We start from the raw sequence: 17177 nt of genomic DNA on the forward strand, positions 1-17177 counted from the left end.
GGGGGGGGTTGTCCCCAACCCCCCCCCCTTAGCTACGCCCCGGGAAGCGATCGCCCCCCTCCTTGAGTCGAGATGTAGGAACTCTCCTTCGGCTTTATTTTCGATAACTGAAGTTCCAAAACCGTAATTTTGGACGATCTTCAATAATGCTACGAAAAAGAGCGCTCTCCCGCGGATTTTTTTTTTTTTGAATTGCAGTCTTAAAAACGTAATTGTTTAACATCTCTTAACACTCAAGGATCGGAACTTTGTAAAGGAAGCTTATCGAAGTTTCCAAAGCTCAATTTTAGACGATCTTAGATGGGTTTTGGGAGCTTTCATTTGTGAAGTTTTTTTAATTGTTTTAAATCCAAAAACTAATTATAGGGCACCTTTGATGACATTAAGGTAAAGGATGGGGTTCAGTATACACTCCTCCGGAATTTTTCAGAAATGGAAATTCCAAAAAAAAAAGGTTAATTTGAGAGGATTTTTCATGATGTCAGAGGGCGGAGGTTTGGGAATTTATACAGGGGTAAATTTCCGAAGTCAATCGATCACCCCCTCCTTGAATACTGTCTGGATCCGTCCTTGTGTCGCCCCCAAAATCTTTCTTACCGCTGAAGTTCACTTTAGGCTATCTTTGAGAAGGAAGGTTTAGCGAGAAACACAACACAAATTTCTAAGAACGAAATTTTGAGCTATATTTGGTGACGTTAGGGAAAAGGGTGAGTAGTTCGCCTTTCTTTCCTCGGAAAGTTTTCAAAACGCAGTTTTAACTTTTGGAGACGCTAGGGAAGAGGATAGAGGGGGGGGGGGGGTAAGGAATCTCTAACGGAAAAATTCCGAAATTGAAGTCCTAAAAACGTATATTTTAGGCAATCTTTGATCAAGGTAGGAGATCTATGATAGTCAAGGTTCAAATGGTGTTTTCACACATTGATATTGAAGTATCAAAAATTCAAAAACGTAATTTTAGGCTACATGTTAAGAGTTCAGAAGGAGGGTGGGAGTTTTCTGCAGGAAAGTTTTCAGAATTGAAGGTCTAAATATGTACTTTTTGGCTGTGTTTGCTACGCTAGAGGAAAAGACAGAGTTCGGGGCTATGCCTAGAAATGTTTCAACATTGAGGTCTAAAAACGTATTTCTAAGCTACCTTTAGTGACATCAGGAAAAATGATGGAATATTCAAGAGCTCTGTCGCTAGAAACATTTTGAAGACATCTTTCACGATGCTAAACTGCAGAGTGGAGTTGGGAGAGGTTCCTAACGGGAATTATTTGAAACTTTATGCGCTAAAACGCAATATTAGACCATGTTTGGCCAAGTTAAGGGACCAAACCAAATATTGAAAAATGAAATTTGCTTACCTATCACAAGGAATAGACTAACATGTGATACAAAGTTGTCTGATCGATTTTGTACTCTCAAAAGCGAGGAAACAGAAATTCCTTTCATTTCTTTCAAAGTAGAGAACTCCCGTAATATTGTACTGATGAGAAATCAAAGCAAACTCAGGAATATATAAAGCTACCCAGTGATAAGCAATAAATTGTTTTGTGTTCCATTTTTACGCCTCCCACTTCCCTTCTTACTGTTGTCACCATTTTTCTGAACTTAAAAAAAATTCACGAGGAGATATTCAAGAAACTTTCTTAAAATACAGTGTTAACTTTTTCTTATAGTGAAAATTGGAAAACTTCATTGTGTTCTTCCTCCTGCAGTTAACTTCTACAGTCTAAAAACATTGGCCCCATAAACTGTCCACTACCGCCCCCTCAGAGAAAAACAGGAAATTGTACTGATATGCTATCAAGAAAGACTCTTGTTTTGCATCAAAGTAGTTTTAAATTGGTAATCGGTCTAAATGTCGTACATTTCAAAGATTTTCTTTTTGCATGCAGTGACAGATTAAAACCATAATGGAAAATACGTTTTTTTTAAACATCAAAAGGGTCAATTTGCCGCCCCTAGAAAAGGGCCGCCCGGGGCGGGCCGCCCCCTCCGCCCCTCCCTAGCTACGTCACTGGTTGCCGTATCCAAAAATTTTGGGCTGGCAACTCATTCTGAAACTGAAATTTAAAAAAAAAAAAACCTTTAAAATAGTTTTTTTTTTCGATGATTTCAATGATATTTTTTTTTTTGGCAATTTGAAAAGGTTTCTGGGGGGGGGGGGGGGGGGCGAATTTCTTCATAGTTTTCGAAAATTTCAGACTGTTTCCAGGAAATTTTTCTTCAGTTCATCACTATCACCCCTGATTAGCCCCTACGGGGAAACTTAAACTTAAGGGCGGAATTACTTCAAAAAAACTTTGTTGGAAAAAACTCTTGATAAAGAACACTTATACAGAAAGGTTTTTTTATTTAGCTATTTTAAGGGTATTTGTCAGATGATTCAAATTTTTTTTAACATTAAAGACAACGCGAAAAATTGTTATCAGTCCGACTCCAACTTCACTACTACGACTCTGATGACTCCGCAGGCTTGACGGAAGTGCAGACTCAGAGGAAAAATAACTGAATCGCGTTCTTAGAATTTTAGTCTTCAACTCCCGACTCCGACTCTTTTATTCAAAAATTCGTCCGTCTCCCACTCCGCAAGCACTGGCAGAGTAGTGGACTTTGAGGAAAAAAGACCGACTCCGATACCTTTATCCCAAAATCAGTTCGACTCTGCAGCCCTGATTTTTACTGTGAAATAATGATTGTTGATATGATTTGTTTTTATTTTCATTCAAAAGTTTGAAATTATTCATCCTATTTTTGACAACGGGGAATTCGGAGTCCTTTATGTTTTAGCAAGAAAAGCTCGGCAGACGATTTAATTTCTTTTTTTTTTTTTTTTGATGATGAAAGTTGTTTATTAATGTCGACATTTTACTATTATTTATTTATTTTCTGAAGTATCTTTATTTATTTATTTATTTTTTTGAAATGAAGACTTTTTCAGGCGCGTTGAGCATTTTTGTGGTGGGTAAATTCATTCATTTGGCGACATCGTTAACTCACCTCACCGACATTCGGAATACAGCGCATGCGCGGCTTCTCTCAGTTCCTTTACTACGTTGATTTCGTCGGGAACTGCGGACCTCATTAGCACTGTTAGCAGCGTGTGAGTCTCATGATCTGATTTCTGAGTGAGCAAGAGTTAGATCCTCTCCCGCATGCATTTAAGCATACGGTACTCGAATTTGGACATGTGAATAACACGCGCTCTTTATTGGTCGAATCGTCTGTCAATCAATCGCCTTTCGCTGGAAGTGATGCGAGAACGTTAAATCCAAATGTAAACATCGTGTTATAAGTTGTTTATTTTTCATTTTTGAGAAATAAATTGTTTTGTTGAGAAATAAATTGTTTTGCTATCTTTTTATGTTTCTCGAAAGCGTAGTGGCCGCAATTTTGTTCTGAATTTAAAAAGAAGGTTATGTTTGAGTGGCAACTATTTTGTTGTTTACATTGTGGATTTCTGTTGCTTGCGAATCGAGCATGCTTCTTCATTAACTTTTTCTTTAATGAATTTTATGCATAAGTGGCGTTTTGTTATACGTATGGATTGGATAAATAAGAATATTCATTTTTATCTTATTGTTCAATCATTGCTAAGGTGAAATTTGCTAGAAAATAATCTTATTATAATTGTTTTCCAACGTTTCTATGAATAATTATACCAACCGAAACTCGAGTGATGCAATAACCAGAAGCAAACTTAAAAGAGACATTAAAAAGACGATGATTTAAAACCCTCAAAATAGCTCAGAAAAGTTATCTGGAATGGTTTGCTAGGCATATCCTTTATAGTATAGTTAATTTCTGTTCCACGCTGTCACAAACTTCAACGCTAATTTAAAGCTAGTATTGTGTCATCATTGTGTGCTACTAGGGGCTTGTGTGTATCCGCGTTTTGTATCCGCTGGGGCAGCTACAGGAGAGGCCATAGGGCATTCCCCCCCCTCCCCCCAATTGACCACAATACTATACATCCCTTGTGTTGCTATATTTTATGAATAAAGTGAAAACAATTACAAAATTTGATTCAATTCATGAATTATCTTGAGTTGTAAAGGTTGAAACCTTTTTTTTTTTTTAAATTGTTCATAAAATTCATTCGTAAAGTTATTTGGTGCCTTATTGCTATCTGATTTGGTGCTTTTTATTGACACCTAAGCAGTTTCAAAAAAATTTTGTGGTCAAAACTCTAAAAATTTGTCAGCATCATCCTCCACTGCCGCCCCCCAAAAAAGGTAGTTAAAAGTCGCCCTTGGGTACGTGTTTTCTGAAATCCTGTGATTTGACACAAATGAACCAGTTATTTAAAGTAAATTCTGGTTTACTTAAGCTTTGAGAAAAAACAAAAAATGTACGCAAACACAGATAACTTGTAACCATCCTAACGAAAATTAATCTCTCTTAATAAGGCTTTAAAACAACAAGCTACAGCTATTATTATTATCATAGTAATTATTTTCATGGGAACATTTTTTTTTTCAGTCAAGCATAAGCAAAAAATAACCGCAATTGCCTAAATATAAAAAATAACTCCTTTTTCTGTTTTAATTGCATTTTATAAGAAATGTTATACATAATTTTGATGTTTAGCTGTGTTTCCCTTTGTCAATTAAAACATTTTGAAATTGATAGATTCAACAATAATTTAAAATATTTTCACACCAATGGCAAGTGTTGTACTAATAAATCCTGGAATACATCACACTGTAGTTCAACAGTTTAATTAATCAAAATTTACTTTGAAATATGAATATATATATATATATATATATATATATATAAATTAGCCATGAATAATTGTTTTTTAATCATTTATTAACACTACAAATCTATAGAAAACATAACTGCACAATTTGATTTAAAAGTTCATAACATGTTTAAAAAAAATCAAGGTATTCAAAGTTAAATTAAGTATTTTAAAAAAAGGACGAAGGGAAAAAAAAACTTATTAGTAAACGAACTTTTGACCTGATAGGCATCAATTTCTCGTGTTCCACTTAGTATTTGTTTTCTTTCCAAATTCTCGGACTCAAGTATCTATGTCCACCATGGACTTGACGTTGCTTCTTATTAAAATCTTTTCATCATTTTCTACAATAATATTGTGAAACTTAGCAGGTTCGCTTTTTATTTTCATGGAGAACGAGAGCGAATCCGTATCGGCCATCTCAGAACAACATGGCGCGTGTTTCAGCGGCGACGGAGCGAAAGGCAATTGATTGACAGACGATTCGACCAATGAAGAGCGCGTGTTATTCACATGTCCAAACTCGAGTACCGTATGCTTAAATGCCTCCCGGATGAATACATTTCTTCTCCAGAAGAAAACATTTTTAAGCTTACATAATACTTTTGAAGTGAAAACTTCTTTATACGCTTTGGGCATTTTTTGAAAGGTGAAAAACAATAATGTTTCTGATATCGGTGATATATGTGTTTTTCGTTGCTTCTCTGCAAATGGACAGCTAATTGTAATGATTGCTGTTTATATTTCACCGGCTAAATCTATAAACGCAATGTACAGGAATTTTTGAATGAAAATTTATTATTATTATTTTTTTAAAGACGCTTCTGCATTACTTCAAAATACAATTGGATAGAGCTTTGATGATTTTCCAATAATTTTGAGTGGGAATTTCAAAATCAACTTTGCAGATGATAAACATCAGCCATTAATTGAATTTTTAAATAGAAAATTTAATTTTTTTAACGATGTCCGATGATCGTAATCTTAGTGCAACGAGATATAAAGCTACTATTGATGTAGTCTTTATTAGATATTTTAATTGATTCGAATCAAAATTGTTTAATATTTTAGTTACTATAAACCTATAGTATCAGAGCGGTCATTCCAAGCAGTGAAAGTAGCTTGCGAGATCGAGATTTTCGCTCACGTGATCGGTTGTGACGTAGAAGTGTCGCAAAGTAGTATTCTAATCTTATCAAACCTAGCCGCAAGCTAAGTTCGAGTAGATTAGAATACTACTTTGCGACATTTCTACGTCACAACCAATCACGTAAGCGAGAATCTCGATCTGGCAAGCTGACGAGCTTGGAATGACCGCCCAGTTTTGGAATACAACGATAATTATCAGGGTATAAAAAAATCATGTTAAAAAAAATGGAATTTTTTGATTAAATCAGATTTTTTTTTAAAATTTAAATCGGATTTTTTTTTAAATTTTTTAAAAAAGCTTTATAATCTTTCCTACTTGATTAATTTATACTTTAAATATAATTAAACTTAAAATCGATGTTTTAAATTTTTAAAAACAATTAAATTTCAAATAACGCGTCACCAAATCTTTTTCATGTCAAATCATCATGCAAAATCAGCTTAATACAGCTTTAATGATTCAAATAAAACTTAAAATAGATTGCATAGTTGTACATATAGATGCTTAAAAACAGGGTAAACAAATCAGAATTTTTGGCTTTTGCCGAATGTCTTTTCGTTCATAAACTCATTTTTTTTTCCTTTCGAAATGAACCTTGAATTATCTGGCATGCCTCAAAATTCGTATTACCCGGTATGCTGGTCAATCTCACGGCACGTCGGCTGAAGAGGGGGTAATACAGTAAATTGATTATGTGGAAAGTTCAGTATGTGCATTGTTTATTAGGAAAACTGAATAACACAAAATTTGAATTTATTTTCAAAAATATTTCCTATATTTGTATTAATTTTTACTTTATAAATGAACTGAAATGAACCGTACCAAAATGTAAATAATTGATGCTCGGATTGCTGATAAACGTAAAAACTAGACTGTAGCTGATATTTTGAATTTACGAATTACAAAATTTTAATTTTTGAAACTACAATTAATTTTAAATTATTATTTTTTGGCAACTTTGGAAAAATCCGACGCCCTCTTCACCCGAAAGAAAGAACTTAATTTTTGATAAAAGGTATTCATTTTCAAGAGATATTATATTTTTAAATCTCTTTTTTTTTCTTTCTTAAAGCGAGCTAAAGAGTTCTTTTTTTTTTTCTATGGAAAAAGTATATTAGATGCATTAGTTAAAAACGTGTTGCATCTTTATTTATTCGTTTATTATTTATTTTTTTACGTATCTGTTTTATCAGATATGCGAGGCATATAGTCGATCCCGCTTACTTGAATATCGGTTAATAGAATATCCCGTTTAATGGAATGAACTTTCTAAGTACAGTAGAACCTCATTTTACGCGGGTTTATTTTACGCGGTTTCGATTATACACGGTTTAAGATTTGACACCTTTATCACGGGACGCGGGAGCGTCTCGCCCCGCCAAGGAAACCAAACGTCAGCAGCCAACAGAAGCAAATCCACCGCCAAAGACGAAAGAAAATAAAGCGACCAAGAACAAGATTACGCGACAGAACGAATTGGGGTTTTTTGGGTTTTTCACCCCTCTGTATCTCAGCCCCATGAAGACCCCCGGAGTTGATTTTTAGTACACTCAATTTTTAGTGGCCCCTGATACCGTAAACCAAAATACAATCCCCTGGACCATCAGGGGGAGGAGGTATTAAAGTTATAAAATCGCTGTTCCAAAAAGTTTTCGCTTTCTTTGACAGGGCTACAGCCCAGACGAAAAAAGGAATCAAGCTGAAATTTCGCACACACATTCCTTGTGCCCTACTGATGTGCCTTTTGTGCCATTTGACCCCCCTTCCTTTCCCCCCTCGTTTTACCCCCCAAATTGTACCTTCCCGGGGTTCTATCACAGCCCCCCGGGGGGCTACGGTAATGATTTTTTGTATACATATTCTTGGGGGGCCATTGAGTACATATACAAAAATTCAACCCCCAGGGACATCATTGGCCGGAGTAATTAAAGTTTGAAAATCACTAATTTTCCCTAAATTCTTATGTACTTACTCTCAGCTCATAGGGTTTGTTTATCTCGGACTGCAATTGCAAGGTTAGAACAGGTCTAACAGTTATTCCAAATGTGTCTTAGGAAATGAAATTCAATCAAGACTAAAACACATCCAACAGTTGCAACTAGACGTTAAATCGCGGATATCACAAATTTGCCACAGCGACTGTCCATGCGCGCAGACTTAGAATCTGAAAACAGAAAGCCCAATGAGCTATGTTGTTTGTTTATACTTAAGCAGAGAAACAAATTAATGAATGAGATTAGAATGCTGTCCTCCCCCCCCCCCCAGTTTTGCCGATACAAAATTTCTTTTCTTCCTGTTTTTCAGTTTTGATATATTTATAGAGGGAAGAAATTTTAAATGTCGGCGCGAAATTGGATTTAAACCATTACAATATTTTACGTGACAAATTATACGAAACTGTACGCATATGAATACGGCACATATAACTTTTTAATTGAAAGCGAAAAATAGCACTTTTTTATCGGTTTGCTTATTTTCTAAATTAATGGATTTTTCACAAACAATACATAATGAATTGAAAATATATGAAATACGTGTGTGGATATCCGTGCTTTGCAGTAATTTGTTAGCTGAAAATTTTTTTGCAATTAATTTAAGCAAGACTTTTAAGGAGCTTAGTCCGCGCGCAACATGCGCATTCGCTATGGCAAATTTGGGATATCCGCGATTTGACATCGAGTAAAGTTGTTTAGATCTTCTGACACATTCAAATTTAAAGTATTTAATGGCTTTTTTTTTTTTTTTTGCTTGGTGATAACATGCGGTATTTCGTTTTTTAAATGAACTTTTAAACAAAACTAGGCATTAAACAAGACAAAGACTTCTATCAAGAAAAAGATAAATCACCAATCAATTAAAATTATCCCATAAAACGTAAAATAATCCACGATTTAAGAAAAAATGTAATTAAACAAAAAGTGAAAAGCTAGATCAAAATCAGGGGCGTAGCTAAGGGGGGGGGTGTTTGGGGACAACTCCCCCCCAAACGTTAGTCTCAAAATAAAAGGGAAAAAGAAGAGAGAAAAGAAAGAAAAAAAAGAAAAAATCAAAACGACTTTTTTCTGAGTAACAAAGGTCAAAAATTCACTTCGCTCCCCCCCCCCCCCCCCCCAATGCCATTGAAAATCTGCTCCATGTGTGACCCTCAATCATAAAGACGCCTCCCTCTGCTGCGACAATTTTTTGATAATTGAGTAAAATTTGACACTTCACTTTAGAAATGAGATTGATTTATTAAATCCACGTATATGCAGCCTTTCTTTGTCATAGATTCTGCAAATTGTTAAATATGTTTAATTTTATGAGCCGCGCAGTGGGAATATTGCATACAGTCGAATCTATATATATCGAATTTCACATTAAAGAAAAAAAAATCGAGATAAAGAGATTTTGAGATACGGGGGCTTTAAGAAACTTTTTATAGAAGTTTGAAATATGATGGTGAAAATTTGAAATTGATACTAAAGACAATATGGGCTCTTGATTAAAATTCCTCTTTATTAGTTTTGTTAAGTATTTATTCTATTATTACATTATTAAGTGCTTTATTGCGAAAGGAATCATTTTGACAGTAAAAGAAACTTTAAACATATCCTTTTCAAGAAAGTCTTTTATTGCTTTTCGGTCCCTGATTTTTTTTTTTTTTTTTTTTGATTCATTACTTATCCTCTTGAGGTTAGCAATTGTTGCAAATCTAACTTGGCCAGTATTCTACGATTTTCCTTTTTTCATCACTTGAAAAAAACTTATACTTTCTTTTCACTCCAATCATTTCGGTTTTCTAAGGAATCACAATTTTAAGAAAGAGAGCAACCAAAGAACAGTAGTAATCCAGATAACAGAGCGAAATGGCTTTTAACTTGAATGACCTTTAACCATGAACTTGAAATGTTCATTTTTTTACATGTCAAACCTGTGAATTTCACCCCTTTACTCTTCTGCCAAGAAAGTGCGCGAAACGACTGTCCTTTAATTAATCTTCCTGGAAAGCCTATTCGTGGAATGCATTTCTCCCTTTTTTCCATGCCTCCTCAGCTCTTGAAGACAATTCCTCTGTTTCTGAGTTGAAGAAAATGTTTTTGTTTGCTGCTTTAAAGATCATTGGGCTTCGAATTCAAAAATGATAGCATAACCGGAATTCGAAGCGATAGAGGTTTTTGTTGGTCTGGTCTCGTGTGTGTCATAGATCATAGTCAAAACGACCTTTGCTAACTAGAGTATCCATTGCAATCACATTGATTTTTCAGCCAGTATTTACTGCATATTCTTTTGGAAACGTACAGTCTGGTTAAAATAGTACATTCTAAGTGAAAGTTGTTGCATAATGAAGCGAGCAAAACCGATAACAAGCTTTTTTAAACCCAAAGAAAAAAATTAAAATGACGAAAAGGATTGCTCTAAAAAGAGAAAGTTAATGTTATCTGAAGAAAACGAAGTACAGTCTACAAAGCAGCATTAGTCCCATCGGACCCTTCTGAAGGTAATTTTATTTTAATTCAAAAGAAAAACTGCATAGCATTACATGAATAAAATGTTTAAAAACGAAATGAATCTAGATTATTTCTATTAGCTTGGTTCGCATTAAAAAGTAGAAAATAAAAAAGACTTCTGTTTATAATACACGAAAATTGCTGTTGCTCTCCCAAATAGATATTTATGTAAATTCTAAAGCAGCTAATAAAATTAAAAATAAAGACTTGAGAGGGGAACAGATGGTATGCATTTGAGCGAATAACTTTCTACCGCCTATATTTCTTCCCTAACTTTTTTCATTCAAATTTTATTAGCTGCTTTAGAATTAGCATAAATGTAAATACATAAAAAGCAACATATAAATATAACGATATGAAAAGCAATTTCATTTTTTGCGGGTTATAATTCAAGAAGTCTTTTTTTATTTTATTTCAAACTTTTAGTGCAAACCAAGTTAGTAAAAATAGTCTTTATAGTCTGACCATGGATGAGATTGAAAGTCAAACATCCAGTTTACAGGCGGAAATGGAAGTATCTATTAGTTTTCAGGGTTGCCAGCTTTTGTAGATGTGTGTTAGCCTCTAAATTAAGCAGTCACACTGAAATGAACGGAACACGCTCATCAGATATTTGATTTTCCCCCTGATTTGGATAGACTGGTTTTGACAAGAACGTTGCTAGAAAATTTCACTTTAAATTAAATGGAGGGAAAAGAAAAAAAAGTTGAATTTTGCATAACATTAAAAAAAAATCTTTGCTTTTGTTTTGTTTGACACAAGTATTGGAATTGGGGCACTCCATCCCAAAGTATGTAAGATTCACCTCCCTCTTATTTTTTTCAATACTAAAAAAATGTACACACACACACACACACACACACACATATATATATATAAAGAAGTAACCCCCCCCCCCCGAAAGTCGGGTCTAGCTACGCCTCTGATCAAAATAGCCCTCAAACTGTAAAACATTTAAAGAATTCATGAAAATGTTGAATAATCTGTCAAATAAAGAAACTAATTTATTGCGAAGATGTAAAATACTCGAAAGCAATACAATTTAAAATATAGTATTTTATTATCCAAGAAATTTTCTTTGCAACAGAGAGAGGATACAAGAATTGTAATAAAATTTAAACCGCCCAATTCTCACAAAATGAACATAGAATCTTAATAGTCAGAAAATAACTTGACGTAAAATTAGGCTAGCCATTATTGTTCCTTAAAAACACAAAACAGCGTTGTTTCAATTGAAATTTCAAATTTCAGTTGTTTTTTGACTTGATGATCTCAATTCTAAAAATACAGACAAAGTAATAATATCAATGCAAAAAGATGTGATATCTCATCAAAAACAACCCTGTTGTAAAAATTTCCCCGCCAAGAAAACCTTTAACTTTTCCGCACAAAAAAGAAAACCTGCATCCTAAACCCAAAAACCCTCAGCCATAAAAAGTTATGATATCTAGTTTGCCCGCCAAGTATCTGTCAAACTATCATCCTCCCTCTTCTCCTTTTTCATCACAGCTACTTCCATTAGAACCTCCTCCCACCTTCAACTCCTCAGAAATATGGATAGATCTTTTAAATTGTTTATCTTGTCTGGCGGGAAGCTTTTCAAAATGAAGTGGTTGCTTGGTGAGCAAAAAGCTTCCCGCCAAACAAGATAAACAATTTAAAATATCTATCCATATTTCTGAGGAGTTGAAGGTGGGAGGAGGTTCTAGTGGAAGTAGCTGTGATGAAAAAGGAGAAGAGGGAGGATGATAGTTTGACAGATACTTGGCGGGCAAACTAGATATCATAACTTTTTATGGCTGAGGGTTTTTGGGTTTAGGATGCAGGTTTTCTTTTTTGTGCGGAAAAGTTAAAGGGTTTCTTGGTGGGGAAATTTTTACAACAGGATTGTTTTTGATGAGATTTTATTTTACGCGAATAAGTCTCGGTTTCACGCGGATGCGGCAATGCAATTAGATAACATTTTTCCCTCTTTCAAAATCCTAACTCCTAAAGATTGCAGATTACACGTTATAAATTGCCTTTTGGCATGCTAATAACTAATAATAAAAGGTGTTTTACCGTTAAAGGTAATTTTTCATATAACAGCACTGTATTTGTGTTTAAAACAGAGATCTTTGTTATGAAAGGTTTTGAAAAAACGAACGTTGCTTTAAAAAAAAAAAAAAAAAGTAAAAAAGTTTACCAATAAATTTCGCTCTTGTAATTTTGTGACGGATTTTGAAAGTGTACATGGGCCATTCCGCGAAAAATTCAACCCTTTGTCCCGCATGTGATGCTTCATATATTTCATTAAAAAGTAGGTAATAACTTTAAAAGGTAATGTACAAGGGCGCCCTCATAGGGGGGCAAGAGGGGGCTCAAGCCCCCCCCCTAGAAATTGGAACTTCCTTGTTTTTAGTAATTTTTTCTTTGAAAAAATGCAAAAACATTTCTTCTCCAGCCATTAACGAATAATTTATTAAAAATGTCAAACTTTAATAACTCTAATCTGTACTGAAATCGGTTTATATTAGGAAAATATCCTGCTAAACCATGGGGGAAATATCTGAGCTCCCTTAAATTTTGCATATGGGCGCCCTAGGGTAATGATAAAAATTTTTGCTTAAGAAATTATACATAAGTTTGTAATTTGTTAAGCAGAAAAAATTTGTTCATTAGTATTTTAAAGTATTGTTTTTAGTGAAATATATGAGGCGTTGCGGGACAAAATTACCGTTTTCCGTGGAATGGCCCATATTTCTTCTTTGAGAGCTCACTGAAAAGGGAAAGTCATTGGTGTTTAATTGAATTAATACCGCTACGAAAGTAATGCTAGGAAGTTTAGGGTCAAAAACACTTTCCTTTTCTCCAAACTTCCACAAAAATTGTCTTTCTTTTGAAAAAGTATGTTATTACACACAATTCCCTTCTCATACAACGTGAAAAAGTTTTAAATTTCGATGATTAAGATGTTTCCCCTAGTCCCGTCATTTCAAAATTTTTCAGAGAGTTGGGTGGGGGAAGGGGGAAGAACAAAGGATATATACTTTTCTCCGCACACACCCCACCACTTAGCTAGAAGCCTTAGGTTCCACCGTCCGGGGACAAAGGATATATACTAGTGAATGTGTCGGGGAAAACACCAAAAAGCATTAATACATATATAAATGCTTATTACATTGTTTGAAAAATCTGCAGTCCCCCCCCCCCCTTGTTGGCCAGAGGATGGACCCCTGCCGCGCTTCCATGTTAAACTGAATCCGCCCTTCGGAGAGATCATCGAGAGGGTCTTACCTTGCCAACTGTCGTCTTGGCAGATGTATTCTGATGTGGCGAACTGTTTCCGAATTGATGACTTCCCTACTCCATTGCAGCCGATGATCCAGACGGTGTACTTGAGGACATCGTTGGAAGGCCCTCCCTCTGGGGAAGAGGGGCAGGACGCCGCTGAAAAGGCGGGAAAAGCCTCTTCGGAGCTCAGACCCGGCGTGGACGGGGTCGAGCAAATCGAAGTTGACCTCGACTTTGAGCGAAACGAATCTCCTCGGTTGACAATACCCTTGGACGTAAGACTGAAATTGCGCACCAGGTGAAGGTCCTGCAGGTCTTCCCCAGATGGGATGGACAGGGAGTGACTGATGCTGGACCGTGTGCAACCGGGCATGAGTTGAAGATCCTGCAACTGATTTCCGGATAGGGAATGCCTGATGTTTGAAGGTGCCAACTGAGAGCTACTTGAAGAGTGGGGAATTCTCGAAGCCCCCCGCTTGTTTTTCAAGGATCTGCAACGTCTGTGCTGGCGATCGTCTGCTACAGCCTGCAGACCAGAGGAAGATGGTAAGTGGATGGCCGATGCCCTCCGACGTGAGGGGCTTGGACTCTTGGTGACCATCTGGAATTTTGGTGTGGAGAGTTTGTCTTTCTGTACCGAATCGTCTGTCGTAGAACCCAGAATTTTCTCTGATGACCTACTACGAGATTTTGACGGAGATCGCGATTTACGACTCGACCTTGCTGTCACGTTTGACTGAGACATCTTTCAAGGAGTTGGAATAATTTGATTGATGAATGATGTGAACCCAAATGTAGATCAAAGTGAATGTTCCTTATGAAAATTCCAAAGTCTTCTAATTGTCTATTCAAAATGAAAATGCTGCAGAGAGAATAACATGTTCTGAGTTTGGAAGAAAACTAGACAAAAAATTCAGACAATTCCTATGGTGATGCTATGTCAAACACAATTACATAGTGAAGCAACAACCGTTCAGTAGTTTTTTTTTCACACACTTTCATTGGTTAGCATGTCATGTGAAGTATCCATTTGCAGCAATCGGACAAAACAAGAGGAGATCGTTTGATGTGAGGAAATTTTTTTCAACAATACATTACTCGATTCCTTGGTGGCCTTCAGAAAAGTCCCTAATCCAACTCGTTCATGAATCCAAGGTTGCTTACTTATATTCTCCGAACATATAATTCACACTTCTGTGATCATATTAAAAGCATTTCTTACAAGAATTGCACAAAGCTTTTCAAAGGTAATATCGAATTCCCCTTTTCACTGATTTAAGCTCACTTCTCTTGCATGTACGAAACGTGTCGACTTATTTCCCGAGTTTCGCAGATGGTTCTTGGCAAGTGTCCCCGGGGCCGACACACTTTTGGGGGGTGCTGTGAGGCGCGTCATGAGCTTCATGGTCCAATAACGGAGAGTGACGTCACTCGATGCCAGCCAAGATAAATGCAACTTCCCTGGTTATCGTCTGCCAAAAATAATCCCCGTGCAGGGAGGGGGCGGCCCAACTGTTGACGGCTCCGAGTAAACACGGGCTAATGTCCTTCGTGTTTTTTTAGAAACGCTTTCTCGGAAGGAGTTTAAGAGATTTCCTCCGCTGGCCATTTAGTTACACGAAGCAGCTGCTGGGAGCCTCCTCCCAACAATACGTGTCCCGTAAAGCTTTCAAACGTGTATGAAAACAAGACACTAAAGCCTTTCATCGTTTGTTTCTGTTTCCAGACCGCTGGGATATTTTAACTTTGATTGATTTCGCTTGAACACCTTCTGTTTCAGAAAACCACTTTCTTGCTAGTATGAAATAGCTGCATTGCGTTTCGAAATAATAGTTTCTTCCTTTTATTTTTCATTTTTTTCTCCTTTTGACTAAAAGAGAATATATAAGAGTAAGAAGTCATTTTTGGAAGAAAAAATTTTAAATTCTTCCTTATGACAGTTTAGAACACTGTTTCCCAACACTTGGCTTTTGATTTTGACCCACACGGACATTTTGATTTTTTAGGGGTCCCCAAGAATGAGTTATTACCTGTTTTGATTTTCAGTGATTTATTTCTTTTTCAAATAACTTTTTCCTTCACTTTTAAATCTTACATGTTGCTTGTATTTTTTAAAAAAATAGGAAACTAAAATAATAATATTTTATAGGTATGCCGCATGAAAACTTGCAAGTGACTTTATTTTTTCGAGCAGTACGAACTCATGTTTTGAATAATACAAATTATATACAAAACGAGGTATTCATATTAGGTGAGATTGGGGATACTTAATCACACAGCCAAAAATGTACCAAAATCATTAAGTAGAGCTTTGAAACCTGATAATTATGTTAAAGTTATTCTTGTACATAAAAACTGGCAATACCTTGTTTTTTTCAGTCATTTTGATTTAGTTCAAGAAATAATTGTGTGAATTCGTCGAGGGAAACTTTTTCTTAGGAAATCATTCTGAAGTTTACACTTTCCGTTGTATACAACTTAAAAAAAAAAAAAATAAATAAATAAAGAAGTGTTATGTTAAAATATAGAGTTTTTAATAATTGAGTCATATTTTTAGTAACTTACCAGATTGCTAATAATAGAAAAAGTATGTTTGTAAAAATCGCATGTTAGGGATACTTGATCCCTTCGTTTAGAGGGATACATGATCCCAAGGTTTAAATATCCATATGACAATATAAACACAATGAAAACAATATAACTGTTGTTTACTTAGTTGGCATTAACTTTAAACATTCCAATCCATGTTAACATAATAAAATTTATCATAGTATGAGTGATAGATTTAAACCAGTGGTTCCCAACCTTTTTTGGCCCATCGCCCCTTTCGGAAGTTAAATTACACCTATCGGCCCTCACGTTCTTCCCTTAAAAACACAAATTAGATAGCGCTGATTTTAGTGAAGATTAATGTTACTGAACGCCTAATTTTAGTTCAAAGATTCGAAATGTGCATGATAAAGCAATAATTAGCTTTAAAACTGAATTTTTTAATTCTTAACCCCTCCCCCCCCTAAAAAAAAACGTAATTTGAAGTGCTTTAATTACCCAACGTCATTTATATACTTAGCAAAAATAAGAATACTACATTTTTCAGTTACATGCTTTTTTTTAAATTGAAATCCGGAAAAAATTGAAAATTTTAACTGTTAAGATTTGTTCTTTTTTACCTTTTTAATGGCTGCCTTGTGCTTTATGGAACTCCGTTAAAGCTTTAATGTCTGGCTTTATATTAGTGAGATTTAATCTGAGGTCCCCTTTGAGGCAGATGTACAATCTATTTCTTTGCTTCGTGAGAAGCTGCGCTACAGAACTAAATCCTCTTTCAACTAAATATGTTGAGGGGAATGAGAATAGGAGCTGTTCAACTTTTTTTCCAAAGTTGTGGGTAAGTACCCATAAGCTTCACCCGGGCAAGTTCGTAACCGTATTGCTTGAGTGTAATTTTTGATTCACAATCAAATTTCAAATCCATAAACTCTGTCTGCAAAGAGTTTTCCAGTTCATCCACATCTTCAAAACTAAATGG

General features: G+C 35.4%; 1 protein-coding gene across 1 annotated transcript in view; it reads right to left on the reverse strand.

Annotated features, from left to right (window-relative positions):
* The window catches only part of LOC129228402 (GTP-binding protein REM 1-like), a 36690-nt gene extending 22297 nt beyond the window's left edge, over positions 1–14393 (reverse strand). The window contains exon 1 of the mRNA XM_054863080.1: positions 13652–14393. Coding sequence (XP_054719055.1) covers positions 13652–14393 — 742 coding nt within the window. The remainder of the gene's footprint in view (positions 1–13651) is intronic.
* Between the last annotated feature and the right edge of the window lie 2784 nt (positions 14394–17177).

Source organism: Uloborus diversus, chromosome 8 (genome assembly GCF_026930045.1).
Source record: "Uloborus diversus isolate 005 chromosome 8, Udiv.v.3.1, whole genome shotgun sequence".
In the NCBI taxonomy this organism is placed as follows: Eukaryota; Metazoa; Arthropoda; class Arachnida; order Araneae; family Uloboridae; genus Uloborus; species Uloborus diversus.